The sequence below is a fragment of the Amblyomma americanum genome, chromosome 6 (assembly GCF_052857255.1).
Source record: "Amblyomma americanum isolate KBUSLIRL-KWMA chromosome 6, ASM5285725v1, whole genome shotgun sequence".
NCBI lineage: Eukaryota > Metazoa > Arthropoda > Arachnida > Ixodida > Ixodidae > Amblyomma > Amblyomma americanum.
This window is the reverse complement of record NC_135502.1, coordinates 98,268,490-98,283,818: the sequence shown is the minus strand read 5'-3', so window position 1 is coordinate 98,283,818 and position 15,329 is coordinate 98,268,490. Positions and strand designations below refer to the sequence as shown.

General features: G+C 49.2%; 1 protein-coding gene across 1 annotated transcript in view; it reads left to right on the top strand.

Moving 5' to 3' along the window:
* Window positions 1-15,329, top strand: part of LOC144093912 (cubilin-like) — a 245,887-nt gene that overhangs the window by 118,969 nt on the left and 111,589 nt on the right. Inside the window, exons 40-41 of the mRNA XM_077627662.1 lie at window positions 1,571-1,753; window positions 4,761-4,933. Of these exons, the coding sequence (XP_077483788.1) occupies window positions 1,571-1,753; window positions 4,761-4,933 (356 nt within the window). The remainder of the gene's footprint in view (window positions 1-1,570; window positions 1,754-4,760; window positions 4,934-15,329) is intronic.

Sequence of the window (15,329 nt, the reverse complement as noted above, 5' to 3'; positions counted from 1 at the left end):
TAATCTCATCCGCCTAGCTAACTTTCTACCGCCATCTGCCGCGCTTGCCTTCTCTTGGAATGCACTCCTTTATCCTTAAGGACCAGCAGTTATCATGCCTTCGCATTGTATGCCTTGCCAAGGTCCATTTCTTTCTCCTCATTTCGACTAGGATGTAATTAACACGCGTTTGTTTCCTCACGCACTCTGCCCACTTCGGTCTCTTAACATTCCACCTATAATTTTTCTTTCCATAGCGCGCTGCGTAGTCATTAACTTCATACGAAACCCTTTTTGTTAGCCTCCATATTTCTGCCCTTTAGGCGAGTACCGGTTAGATACAGCTGTTGTATATTTTTCGCTTGGGGGATAATGGGAAACTGCCATTCACGATGTGAGAGATCCTGCAATATGCGCTCCACCCTATTCTTATTCTAGTTATTTCTCTCTCGTTATCCGGATCAGCGATAACTACGTCTCTAAGTAGACGTATTCCCTTACCTCTTTAAGCACCTCGCTACCAACTCTGACCTGCTCTTTCCTTGCGAGACTGTTGAACGTTACTTTACATTAGTGCATCGCAATATTAGCTCATCTTTAATTCAATACGCAAAAGACCGTGCTGTGCTGTCGAACAGTTATGCAACTGGATTCCATTAACAGATGATTTGGCTTTGGTATGCCAACACGGAAACGACAGAGATTTGATCTAGTGCACTACGTTACCCTATAAAGACATCGTAACCTAAGCGATTTCGAACTATATTCATGTATATGTCAGTATAAAGTGGCAGCGCTTTCTGGTAAGTTTTCATAGCTGATGCCTCGATTATATTCCAGAACGCCGAGAGCATTAAAAGCTCATTGAGGTGAACAAGTCCAATGAATACTGAGAAAATTCACAGGCGCACCCAGTAACATCTTGGGTTCACTATGTGATAGCATTAGAAGCTGTTGATGCCTTTCGTCACTTTCCTAAAGCCAATGGGAATTATCCTGTCTGGAGACATCACTTCACTCCTGCCAATGGCCGATCATTGTCGCGTTTTTTCCTCGGTAAGGCTTTCAAAGCTACTATATTGATATGCATATCACTTTTGGATTTTTGAAGTCGTGATAGTTATACAAGCGCACTTAATATAGCTGAAATGGCAATGTAACCAATTTATCATACAAGAAGTCTGGATTTCTTTGTGGTTAGCTCGTTAGGATGTAGATTGAAATGCCCGCAAAATTTCTTGGCTTTTTTATTTTTAACTATAAGTATGCATAGCGCAACACCCAATCAAGCTGTGGTATACGCACTGGTGGGAAGGTCTTGGAAAGTAGCTCTAATACATTCAGGCTGAGCAAGGTTTAAACACAGTTCCGGGGGAATTTCAATGGTGGAGTGCTGTGAGAGACGCTGCGTGCGAGTCGCTATGCACAGCCCGCTATCACTTGCACCTGAGGCGCTATAGCTCCCTGAGGCCACATCGGCGTCTTGCCGAAATCACTGACCCACTGCTGTGCGTCCAGAAAGATAACACTCAAGGGAGACACCGCGAAAGCATGTCCACCTTTTCCAACTTCCTGCTTGTTTCTTGCGCAGTGGACCCGACAGCGAGATCAGAGCAGCGCACACTGGGTAGCGTTTGCGGGCAGATCGCGGCGAAGACGGATCTGCCGGCACCCATGGCCAGCTCGACGAGGTTCATGGTGGTCCGCTTCTGGACGGACGAAACTGGCCGGCCCGACGTCACCGGCAAGGGATTTTCGGCGAGGGTCAACTCAGGTGGGGAAAGAGCAGGGCCATGAGATAAGATCTGGCAGCCAGGTGTTCCAATAATACCGGTGCCACTAAGCCTGCGGCTAAACACAAGGTTGTGTTTCGCCGTCTGAAGCGGCAGTTCACCGCGTGGTTGAAGGATATCGGTTTGGATATGGACACATGAGTGTCCATCCTTTTTCTCGGGGTATAGTGCTCACTGAAATTCTTTTGTGACCAAGTGCAGATATTGTGTCACTGTGCTCGCAGAGACAGCCTTAACTAGTTGCTCTTACGTTACCTCAAACCATCAGAAGAATGACCTCGAAATGAAGTCTCGCTTTTATCTTGATCCAGGTGGGATGCGTATTTCTGACTATTGCACTGTCTCCAATTGGGGCAAAAAATTTTCTGATTGCTGACTAGTGGGTGATCTCTGTAGTCACGCGTCACGAATGTACGAGACAAGCAATGACGGAGGAGTTTACAAACCACCTTTCGCATAGGCGACGACGGTTAGCGATGACGCTAGGAAGGACCATGAATTCCTGCCGTTTCGGAAGCGTTTACGCCAACTTGTCTCTCGGGGCAGTGCAAAAATTTATCATGCTGCTGTGAACTCTAGGGCCTCTTTCCCCCTTCCTTCTTTCACTCCCTCCTTTATGTCTTCCCCCAGAGCGCGATTTAGGTATACACCGAAAGTAATACAGTTACTGCTCCTTTCCTTTGCTCAAAACCCATTTTTTTATAGACCAGTCACCGTTTCTGCGACTTGATAAGCGCCCGTGTGCTGTACGATGTCAGTGCAGGTTAAAGATTCCCAGGTGCCCGAAACTATTCCGGAGACCTCCACTACGGCACCTCTTTCTCTCTTCCTTTCTTTCACAAGAAAAAAGTACAGGAGCTTGACGACTGTCTCCAGCTGGGCACAGTCCCTGGCCATTGGTACCCAAAATATTGTGATCGAATTAATAGAGGCTCAACGTACCAACCAATTAGTTCGCCTGAGTTGCATGTAAACAGGACAACACCTAAGGCGACAGCTTTCTCTGAATCCACCCTTTCCCACCCCAATAACTCCTACACCTTATATGATTTCTCTGCGCACGCAGTAAGACATATATCAGAAGCCCCTACCGCGCCATATGAGCGCTAGCCTCCATCAGGGTAGGCGGCAAGCTCCAGCGATCTATTACCTCAAAATATACAGCAAACGCTACGATATTCTTCATGTCAACGCGGCAGAAAATAGTAAATCAGGATTTTTCACGGCAGTCGCAGCCTATGAAGACGGCACATTGGGGGCTCCCGCCACTATCCGAACTAACTCGCCTGCAGAGGCGGAAGGAGCCGCCATCGCACTTGCGCTGGCCCACTCCACGATTGATAAAAACATAACCGAAATTTTCTTAGGTTCCCAGGCCGCATACCGCCGATACCTAAAAAGCGTGGTGACGCCACTATTCTTAACACAGTCACCTCTCTCGACGGAACGGTTAATCTGTCGTGGATCACTGGGCATGCCTCGATGCCCGGTAATGAGCGCGTTCATGCGCTTGCCCGAGAACTCTCCTCCCGTACCCCGAACGATCCGGCACCGAACCCAGCGCAAGAGGCCCCATCGGCCCTTTATACATATCATCAAATCCCCACATTCTACAAACTCAGCCGCATGACATTGCCACCACCCCACAGTACTTTGTCGCCCTTATTCAGCGCGGCATGGCGACAATTACAGACTGGCTCTTTTATTTCACCCTGTCGTCTCTCATGCTTTCACCCCAGCTTCCCTCCTCATTGTAACACCTGTGGCTTGCCCGGATCCATAATTTTCCACTACTTTTCGGAATGTCCTTCCCCACAGGCATGCAGTACCCCCAATCCCCAATCGCACTCATTCTTCCTGAGAGGCTTCTTTACGGACCGCTCAGCCCGCTGGCCAGAAATGGCTGGGTGGATCGGGCTTTATGCGAAGCTCAAGCCCGTGGACTTCTGGGCCTGTAGGGTGCCACCCTGAAAGATTTTTTTCGTCTAATAAAAGTTGTTTCCATTCATCCATTCATTCCTACTGTTTGCAGATGGACGGGGTTGAACGAGATCTCAAAGAAATTATCAAAACAAGCGCGTGGCATCCTTAACTGAGGGAAGACGTGAGGATATTTAACTTGGCGAAATGTAGCGCGTAATTTCCCTACTAGTCGAGGAAATTGTCACCAAAATAGAGTACGGGTGCCAATGATGACCACATTTAATTTTTTTTTCATATAAAGACCGCTTGCTTCTTCAACTAACTTCAAAAAAACTTAGCGGAATCATTCTTGAATCTGCTTCAGCCCTCCGCGCTCAGATTTCCTGTCGCTCTCTTTATAGTAGCCTCTCGTGCATTGCGTTCTAGTGTCCTCCGCTGTCGCGTAATAATTCCTTTTATCATCTGCCAAGAGAACGAAAATCCGAACGATCACAGGCCGTGCCTTCTCATCGGTGACCAGGAAGCCAGGGGGGTGGAACTTCCTATAACTCCCAGCGGCACAGACGCTAGCAGGCCGCCGCGGGGGCAGAGCGGTTGCGGCGCTCGGCTGCTAACCCGAAAAACGCGGGTTCGATCCCAGCCGCGGTGGTCGAATCTCAATGAAGGTTAAATTCTAGATGCCCGTGTACTATCCGTTCTCACTGCACGTTAAAGAACGCCACGTGGTCGAAGTTTCCGGAGCCCTGCACTACGATGCCCCTCATAGCCAAGGCCGCTTAGGGACGTTAAACCCCCATAAACCTAAGACGCTAGAGCCAATTCCTCCTTCAATTACCTTCATAGCGGATGGCGGACCAGTTATGGCTTCAGTGGAGGTTTCTTGAATTTGCCGGCACAGAAGTTGCTCACGCTTTTGTCCCCCTGACGAAGCTTTGTCACTAAGCAGATACTAGGACGAATGCCATTGAATTCGCGCTATGGGTTCACTGGTGCAGGGTGAGAAGCTTCCATTGCCTGCCATTATCTGAATTAATCTGACTCACTCCTTCCGCTCATTCGGCGCAGTGTGCGGTGGCAACATCACCGAGGCGTCGGGAGTGCTTCAGGACAGCGACGTCCTAGACGCGGAAGTGCTCTGTCGCTGGAGGGTCAGCTCCGACCGAATGCCGCTCAAGATCACCATCGAGAGCATCAACCTACCATCGGATGGAGGAGCCTGCCGGGATACATTCATACAGGTCTGACAACCGACCGGAAAGGGCATTTAACTTCGGCCGAGGGGGGTGAATGCGTATTTCACGAGCTATGCATATTTGATGAATTCGACGACCGGCCAGTAGTACTACTGAGCCTCCTCTAAAGGTGTGTCTGCGTATTTCACGATCCAATGGCAGGTAAAGCTGATGAACCTAGACTACAGACCTGAGCGCCTGAAAAAAGTACCGAAAAATTTGGGGAAAAAGTTTTATTCATTTTTTTTCACTGCCCACCAGAAGAAAAAAAAAGGCTAAAATTTCCAGCGTTACCTGCACAATATAACCTCACTACGCACTGTAAAATTTGGTCTAAATGGGCTCTTTGGAAGGCTCCCAAACGTCCGGAGCCATCTACAAGGTGGCAGGGTCTATGTAGCAACCAAACTCTGACGTCAACGGCTCGTCTGCGTCAAGTGAAAAAAAAAAAACTGGTCAAAGTTTTGTAATGTGCATATGAAGCTGGGCAGTTGCCTTGTCGGAAAGCTTGTGCAAAAACTTGAATACGTGTACTCGAACCTCAGCGCGGAAACAGACACTCAAGGAATCATTTTCTTACCCAGTAGCGACGAGTCAGACTGACGCAATGCTTTGCGTCGATGGTGCTGTAAGCAATATGTCATCCTATTTTCCTGAAAAAAAGGCTTTGCAGGGTCTTTGCGTTTGTATAAAAATATAAATATTTACCTGTTCCCGAGTTATAATGATAATGTGCTGAATGAAATACCATCTCGTTTTATTCTAAAATTTGGTATTTCTGAAAAAAAAAACTCGGAAAGGAAGGTTTTTTTAGCGACGTTTCAAAAATTCTTGAAATTTAGCATCTCTAACCTAGAATAGAGGAGAAATTGCATAATTCACAAGTGTACACATACACTGTACCTGTTTGATGAACGGTCGGCAATAGTGCGTCTAGTCTAAAAGATTGTCTGGGTACTTCACTACCTATTGGCCAGCGCCACTAATTAACTTAGAATAAAGAAGCGGTCGCATTTTTCATAAATGCGGTGAACCTCAGCTTAACGGCTTTCTGCAGTACAAGTCAAACCCAACAATTCTGTACAAAAGTATATTTAGCAGGAAATAGTTTATGAACAGCATTTTTTCATATAATATAAAATTTCAGTATAACAGTATATTATCCGCCGACCACCCCACGGCAGTGTTGAAAATTTTTTTGCTATTAGCATTTTTACTACCGTCAAAAGCGTTCCCTATTATAATGTTTTCTATGGCAGTCAGCCTTAACTGCTCGATGCGATCGATGGAAACAGGCTAAATGAAAAACTTTGTTGCACGTCAGAAAAAAAGAACCATTATTTTCAATATTTTCATAACATTATCATACAAATTTAAGAGCGTTAACTCTTACTCATCACGTTTCATAATTAAGTAGGGGTTCTGCTACCACGCTGAGATCACAGCGCAGTTTGTGGCAGCAAATAGAAAACAGCACATCTGCAATGAGACTTGCAGCGCCATCTACAATAGCATTGTAGAAACCACCGCAGCGTGCCAGTGATGACATCTCGGTCCAATATGGTGGCTAGAGGTGGAACCAATATTTTTAGCTGAAGAGAACTCCTTGTTGGGCTTGTTGGTAATTGATCATTGTAACTGAAAAGCGCCAAAACCCCAGACACACAATGGAAGAGAACCGGACAGAGCGCAACTCACACCTGGTTTAACATGCAGAAACCCATGTGTATATATATATATATATATATATATATATATATATATATATATATATATATATATATATATATATATATATATATATATATATATATATATATATATATATATATATATATATATATATATATTGTCACGGAGTTCTCACGGAGAGACGCTTCAACAGCTGGAGTTGGCAAGAGGAGACGGTAATGGCGGCCGATCCGCGATAGCACGATCGCAACCTCATCGTCTTCGCGGACAGCTTGCGCCACCTGGCAACACTAGGTGGCATTATTCCCCCCTCCGAAAAAGAAGGGCATCGCAGTGGTGCCGCCAGCAGCGTAGGCGCGCTAAGGTTCAGAAGGGAAACAGAGAAGGACGCGAGGAAAACGGAGCACACACAGAGTCACAACGGAGGGCCGCTAAGCCGTTATCGGGCATAGTACGGCTTAAGCCGCACAACGTGCACAATGTCAGAGCTGTTGGGCTGTCGACGTCTCGGTTGCGCGGCACCGTCGGGAACCACTTCATAGGTAACATCACTGATACGCCGTAGCACTTTATAGGGGCCAAAGTACCGGCAGAGTAGTTTCTCGGACAAGCCCTGGCGGCGGACAAGTGTCCACACCCAAACTTGTTCACCGGGATTGTAGTCGACCTGTCGGTGTCGAAGGTTGTAACGGCGCGCATCAGTGCCCTGCTGCTGGCCGATGTGTACGCGGGCAAGCTGACGGGCTTCTTCAGCGCGTTGGGCAATTTCATGAACATCGGGTGCGAGTTGGTCGTCATCGAGGCATGGTAGCATCGCGTCAAGCATGCTCTGGACTTCACGTCCATATACAAGACGAAAGGGAGTAAAGCGTGTAGTCTCCTGGAGGGCCGTGTTGTACGCAAATGTGACGTACGGTAGCACCTCATCCCAAGTTTTGTGCTGAACGTCTACGTACATTGACAGCATGTCCGCAATGGTCTTGTTTAAGCGTTCGGTTAGCCCATTGCTCTGCGGATGATAAGCTGTGGTCTTGCGATGGCTAGTGCAGCTCAACGTAAATATATGGTCGATTAGCTGCGCTGTAAACGCTGTGCCTCTGTCGGTAATAACGCACGAAGGGGCTCCGTGCCGCAAGACGATGTTTTGCATGAAAAAGTCGGCGACCTCTGAAGCTGTGGCACAGGGTATCGCCTTGGTCTCGGCGTAGCGAGTCAAATAGTCAGTAGCGACTATGATCCACTTGTTTCCTAAGAGTGACAACGGAAAAGGACCGAGAAGGTCCATTCCTATTTGATCGAACGGAGAGCGGGGTGTAGTAACGGGCTTGAGAAAACCCGCCGGCTTAAGCGGTGGCGTCTTCCGGCGCTGGCATTCACGGCAGCTTTTTACGTACCTTTGGACATCGTCCGAGAGTCCGGGCCAGAAGTACATGTTGCGTATCCTGGCGAGCGTCCGGGAAAAACCCAGATGGCCTGAAGTGGGCTCGTCGTGGCATGCCAATAAAATGTCGGCGCGAAGATCGGCCGGAAGTACCAGAAGGTAAGCTCTTTCTTGGCCTCTCGAGTTCTTCTTGTATAAGATACCTTCGCGCAAACAGAAAGAGCCGAGACGTCGAGCGAAGTGTCGTGGTAGAGGCATGGCGTGACCTTCAAGGTTGTCAATCAGCGGTCGGAGGTCCGTGTCAGCCCGCTGCCGGGCTATTATGTCCGATGCATTAAGTATACCGAGGAAACCGCTGTCGTCGTCGATTTCGGGACCGGAAGAGTCGAGTGGTGCACGCGACAGCGTGTCGGCGTCTTCGTGTTTACGGCCCGACTTATATACGATGGTAATGTCGAATTCTTGGAGCCGTAAACTCCAGCGGGCCAATCGTCCAGACGGGTCTCGCAAATTAGCCAGCCAGCATAGGCAGTGGTGGTCGGTTACGACTTTGAATGCGCGGCCGTAAAGGTAAGGGCGAAATTTCATGGTGGCCCATACGACAGCAAGGCATTCCTTCTCTGACGTAGAGTAATTGCGTTCGGCGCGGGAGAGAGTACGGCTAGCATAGGCTATAACTCTCTCAATGCCCTCTTGGTGTTGGACAAGGACAGCTCCAAGACCGATATTGCTGGCGTCGGTGTGGATCTCGGTGTCGGCCTCTTCGTCGAAGTGTGCAAGAACGGGAGATGTCTGAAGGCGTTGGCGGAGCGAAGAGAAAGCCGTCTCTTGGTCTATTGTCCAAACGAAGGAGGTGTTGCTCCTGGTGAGGCGCGTCAACGGCTCTGCAATCTTTGCGAAGTCCGCAATAAACCGTCGGTAATATGCACAGAGACCCAGAAAACGCTGGACAGCTTTCTTGTCAGTCGGAGTAGGAAAATTGGCGACGGCGGCTGTCTTGTCGGGGTCGGGTCGAACTCCGTCGGCGCTCACAACGTGACCGAGGAACCTGAGCTCTGTGTAACCGAAGTGGCACTTCTGGGGCTTCAGCGTAAGGTCAGCGGAATGGAGGGCTCTGAGGACAGTTCGCAGGCGCACGAGATGCTGTTCAAAAGTTTCTCAAAAAACGACAACGTCGTCCAGGTATACAAGACAACTTTGCCACTTGAGGCCGGTGAGGACAGTGTTCATCATCCGTTGAAACGTCGCTGGCGCAGAGCACAAGCCAAAAGGCAGCACCTTGAATTCATAGAGGCCATCTGGTGTAACGAAGGCAGTTTTTTCGCGGTCCCGTTCGTCCACTTCAATTTGCCAATAACCGCTCTTCAGGTCAATGGATGAAAAGTACTTAGCACGCCGTAATCTGTCCAGGGAGTCATCAATGCGGGGCAACGGGTAGACGTCCTTTTTAGTCACATTGTTTAATTTACGGTAGTCCACGCAGAATCGAAGTGTTCCATCCTTCTTTTTAACAAGGACAACAGGCGAAGACCACGGGCTTTGGGAAGGTTGAACTACACCGTCGTCAATCATCTCCTGAACTTGCTTTTGGATTACTTCCCGTTCTTTGGCGGAAACACGATAAGGCTGCTGGCGGATAGGGCGAGCGTCGTCATACGTAATGATCCGGTGTTGCGTTAGGGGCGTTTGACGAACTTTCGACGAAGAAGCGAAACACTGTTTATACTCCAATAGCAAGTGCTCTAAGGCCAGGCGCTTTCCTTCGGGGAGGTTGCAGTTGATGTCGACATTCGGAACAGATTGGTCGTCAGTGGCGCGCGATGATTGGTCGTCAGGGGCCGCTGCCGCGAACGCAAAGCAGACCGGAACATCCACAACCGCTTCAGCGGTAGCGATCGCAGTTCCAGAGAAAAGGTGCCGGTGCTCTGGAGAAAAATTTGTAACAAGGATCGCAGACCGGCCAGCGCGAATTGTTAGTAAGCTTCGAGCGGCGCAGATGCCTTGAGTCAGGAGGAGCGAATGATTAGCCTCGGCGACTGCTTCAGCGTCGTGCAACTCAGCACAGGCGACTTCAATCAAAACACTGCTACGGGGCGGAAGTGTGACGCTGTCGGCGAAAACGCGAAGTGCGGCACTGCGTTGGCAGGAGTTGTCGAGTTCGGCGGCTTGCTCTGTGGAAAACATGACGATTCGGTTGCGCAGATCGATAATTGCTCCATACTCCCGCAGAAAGTCGATGCCGAGGATTAGGTCCCGAGAACACTCGCCCAGGACGATGCAGCTGACGACGAACGTGGACTTGCTGATCTGAACGCGAGCAGTGCACATACCCTTGGGCGTAACCAGATGACCGCCGGCAGTTCGAAGGTGCGCGCCAGGCCAAGGGGTAATCACTTTTTTCAGAATGGTCGCCAGTTGTCCACTTAAGATCGAATAATCGGCCCCGGTATCAACTAATGCGCTTACTCTGCGACCATCGATAAGAACGGGTATTTCTAAAGAAACGCGGTTTTTTAACTCTGGTGATGGCGTCGGCGGGTTTTTGTCGGATTGTAGCGGCGACGACGGGAGGTCTTCAGCACAGCGCCCCCCAGCGACCTCGCCCCCGAAGGTCGCGGGTTTCAGTTTTCCCGACGAGGACTTGGCGATCGGCCCGGTGCCGCTCGCGAGAAGCCGGGAGGTGTCGGGGAAGAGCGCCTCGGTGACGGTGAGCGCGACTGCCGCTGCGCTCGGGATGGATTGCGCTGGTCCGCAAGGAATTCTTCAATTTCAGGGGGTCGTTCCCCTTGACGGGGTCTCGGTGAGTCGGTGCGGAAGCCTTGGATGCCGATGCGTCGGTAATAACAATTTCGATAAAGGTGACCTGGCTCTCCGCAGTGAAAACAGAGCGGTCGTCGGTTAGGCGTACGCCAAACGTCGGCCTTTCGGAGGGGTGCTCGACGATCCTCGAAGTACTGCACCGGTTGCACAGAGGGCCGCGGGGCTTGAGGCGTGGCGTGAATTGGTGGCGGCGAAGCGGGAGCCGGACGCCTTGCAACTTCGGCGTACGTCGGACGGTGGTAGTCCCCAGGCAGAGGTGGTACGTCGACCACAGGAACAGGGCCCCGGAACGCCTGTTGCACCTCCTCTCGTACAAGAGCGGAGATGGAACCGAGCGCAGGCTGCGACGGGCTACAAAATTTGTGAAGCTCCTCACGCACGATTGTGCGAATAAGTTCCCGCAAATCATCAGGATGCTGTCCGATGGTGGCAAACGATGATGTGACTGCAGCAGCATGCACGGGCCGGTCGTAACTGGCGCAACGCTGTTGCAGGACCTTCTCCATCGTTGTGGCTTCCGAAAGAAATGCAGCAACTGTAGATGGTGGGCTGCGCACGAGGCCTGCGAACAGCTGCTCTTTGACGCCTCTCATTAAGTGCCGAAGTTTCTTCTCTTCAGGCATGGCAGGATCAGCTCTCCTGAAGAGCCGCGTCATGTCCTCGACGTACATTTGTACGCTTTCGTTCGGTAGCTGGACACGGGACTGGATTGCCCGCTCCGCTCTTTCGCGGCGATCCGCGCTGGTGTAGGCCTCCAGCAGGCGACGGCGAAACTCTCGCCAGGAAGTTAGAACTTCCTCACGGTTCTCAAACCACGTGCGGGCGCCATCCTCTAGGCTAAAGTAGACGTTTCTTAGTTTCGCGGCGTCGTCCCACTGGTTATAAGCAGCCACACGCTCGAAGTGAAGGAACCAGTCCTCCACGTCTTCGAAAAGGTCCCCGTGGAAGGCCTTGGGAACCCGCGGGGTCTGCAAGGTATAGTGGGCAGGTGTAGCACCGGCAGCTTGCGTGAGAATACCGGTGGCTGGCATCATGACTGTCGCGAGTGTTCCAAGCTCCGGTGAAAGTCCCTGCAGCCTCCGGCTGAAGCGGTGTACCGGGGTGTCAATCGGCGCAGGGCTGGCGGCACGGCTCCCTGGAGGGGTTTCTTGCATGGGATACTCGTACCCAGCAGGCTCCACCAAATTGTCACGGAGTTCTCACGGAGAGACGCTTCAACAGCTGGAGTTGGCAAGAGGAGACGGTAATGGCGGCCGATCCGCGATAGCACGATCGCAACCTCATCGTCTTCGCGGACAGCTTGCGCCACCTGGCAACACTAGGTGGCAATATATATATATATATATATATATATATATATATATATATATATATATATATATATATATATATATATATATATATATATATAGTAAGACAGCGCCTGCGCAAGGAACATATTCATACATCAAGTCGTACACAATAAGCATCGCTCAACAAACTTTTTTCCGCCTTATACAAAGATATAGATGTTTCGCTTACGCAAAAACTGCCTTTCTAGCTGATATAGAACGCTTCAATTAGTTCTCTGGCTTTCACATTGCTACTCCTGGCAAGAATCCGCACCTTTAAAAAACATGTCCCACAAGAGCGTGAAGGGCAGGGCCTAATATGTTATGGTATATTTGGGCCCTCTTTAATTTGTTCCACGTTTCATTCATGTCCTCTGATTCGCTCGTTGACAGAGCGCCCGGTTTGTCCTATAGAGGAAGAATCACATGAGAGGGGAATTTCATAAACTACCCCTCGCTGAATTTCATGAATGATCGCCCTTGCTTGGTTCTCAAGCCTCTTTCTTTTTATTTTTGCTTTCTTTTTTCGACTCGAGGGCGAACGCTTCCGAGCTTCAAGGAGGCCGATAACACGAGCGCAACACCTTGATTGCTCACAACCTTTTTTTGATTGTGGGCCAACTTGTGCACGTACGGCACCTCCACAGGCATCACCTCTTCTCGAGGGACCTCTGCCACTGCTCGCATTGCCCTGGACTTTATATTCTGCAAGAGGCTTTCGGCGACCCCTATCACAAGCGAATCAGAAGACACGGCTGAAGCCAGCCTTTGGTCGTCAAAACTCGATCGCATCTTGTGAAAGCAAAAATAAAGCGCTGAGAGTGTTCTTTGCGGGGAAAACGCACAAGCAAGGCTTGCCATTCAGAACGATAGTTACGGAAAAGGCAGAAGCAGATTAGTCTTTTATTATTGAAGCTTTTGAGGAAAATGGATGTAGGTGATTTGTTTTTTACGAATAGATCAGAAAAAGTTTTTGAATTCTTGAAATCTAAGGCTTGGAGGTTGGGCGTGCCTTTTCCGTGGACATTGTTGATTTATTTTATTCTGTACCCTACGATTCCCTATTTACTCCAGTCAGGGAATATATTAAAATAAATGATCTGTTTCTTTCCAGAACTTTGCCGGTATTTCTATTAATGAATTTTTAACTGCTTTAAAGTTTTACTCGGAGTACACTTTTATAACATTTAACGAGTGGTATTTTTTGCAAAATGCGGGCATTCGTATTGTATCGCGTGTCGCGCCGGTATTATGTAACATTTTCCTTTCCCAAATGGACCAAGTCCTTCAACAGGTTTTACCTGCCAACAAAGTTTTTAAAGCTTTTGAATACGTGGACAATTTTTTGATTGTTTTAACCAAGGACGCAAGCTTGAACTTTGCTAAAGCTGCACACGATGTTTTATCCCTATTTAAACAACATGTAGAAGGCATAGATTTTACATCTGAATCAACTGTGGGCAATTTTTTTAGTTTTTAGATCTTAAGATTGAGTTCGGTACGGATCAGGTGTGTTGGGCTTACGCTCCGCGAGCAAAAAAAAAGGAGCTTCGGCCATTTGACTCCTCGCATTCCAAGTTAGTGAAAAGAGGCATTGGTTCACTTTGTCTTGAGTCTGCGCTAAGGATGTCATGCGTTCAGAAGATGCGACCGAGTTTTGACAACCAATTGGCCAGGCTGGCTTCAGCCGGGTCCCCAGGTTCGCTTGTGATAGGGGTCGCCGAAAGCCTCTTGCAGAAGATAAAGTCCAGGGCAGTGCGAGCTGGGGCAGAGGTCCCTCGAGAAGAGGTGAAGCCTGTGGCGGTGCCGTATGTGCGCAAATTAGCCCACAATCTAAAAAAAGGTTGCGAGCAATCACGGTGTTGCGCTCGTGTTATTAGCCTCCCTGAAGCTCGGAAGCGTTTGCCATCCAGTCGTAAAAAGAAAGCACAAAGGAAAAGAAAGAGGCAGCAGCACCAAGCATGGGCGACCATTCATGGCATTCACCGAAGGGGTAGTTTATCAAATTCCCCTCTCGAGTGGTTGTCCCTATATAGGACAAACCGGGCGCTTTGTCAACGAGCGAATCAGAGCACATGAACGAAACGTGGAACAAAATAAAGAGGACTCAAGTTTAGCGTGACAGATTAGGCCCTGCCCTTCACGCTCTTGTGGGACATGTTTTTCAAAGGGGCGGATTCTTGCCAGGAGTGGCAATGTGAAAGCCAGAGAACTGATTGAAGCGTTCTATATCAGCAAGAAAGGCAGTTTTTGCGCCAGCGAAACATCTATATCTTAGTATAAGGCGGAAAAAAAGTTTTTGAGCGAAGGTTATAGTGTACAACTTGATGTCTGAAATGTTCCTTGCGCAGGCGCTGGCTGACTGCATATATATGTACGTATGGGGTTTCTGCAAATTAAACTAGTCGTGAGTATCGCTCTGTCCAGTTCCCTTCTCTCGCGTGTGTGTGGTTTCGGTGCCTTTCAATTACAATGATCAACGTTTTTAGATAGGGACAGTTGGAAAACTTGCCCCCGGGATGCGGCCCCACTTTCGTTGCCGCTTTCATCTCAAAGAGACGCGAGCGCCATCTCTCTAGGTTTTGACAGTACCAAGTTAGTTTTCTTGGTTTTCTCTTCGCCACCGCTACGGCCATTGGCTGCGCTTGATGACGAGGACAGTTTGCTGCATAACTGGCCTACGCTGACTCGCGCCTCGCATCGTCTGCGCCGGGCGCGGCTGCTTCAAGCCGCGCTCGTCTACGTATTGCTAAGTTCGCGTGCGCTCTACGCCTGCGAAACGAGAGGCCAGGATGCTCGGGGTTGAGCTTTTGTCTGTAGATCTCGGCCGAAGCTTAAAGCCCTTCTTTCCGCGGTCCCACGCAGCTAAAATCATAGAAACACGCGACGGGCCGCTCACCCTCTCGTTCGTTGGGTTCATCGCATGTGTAATATGCGGTTTTGCAAAGCATACTGTAAACTTTCCTCTATTGATTGGATCACTAAAGGTTGAGTGTCCGTAAATAAAACCTGGCAAAAGCTTAAAAAGGCACTAAATTCCATTTCTTTCTTTTTCTTCCTGCGGCATACGCACTTTTAATTTTTTCTTCAGCCACTTTCTCTGTTTTGATGCGTCCAGATGGAAATATAATCGTCCTGATGGTTGAGGCATTTGCTATAAGTAAAGTGATCGATACTG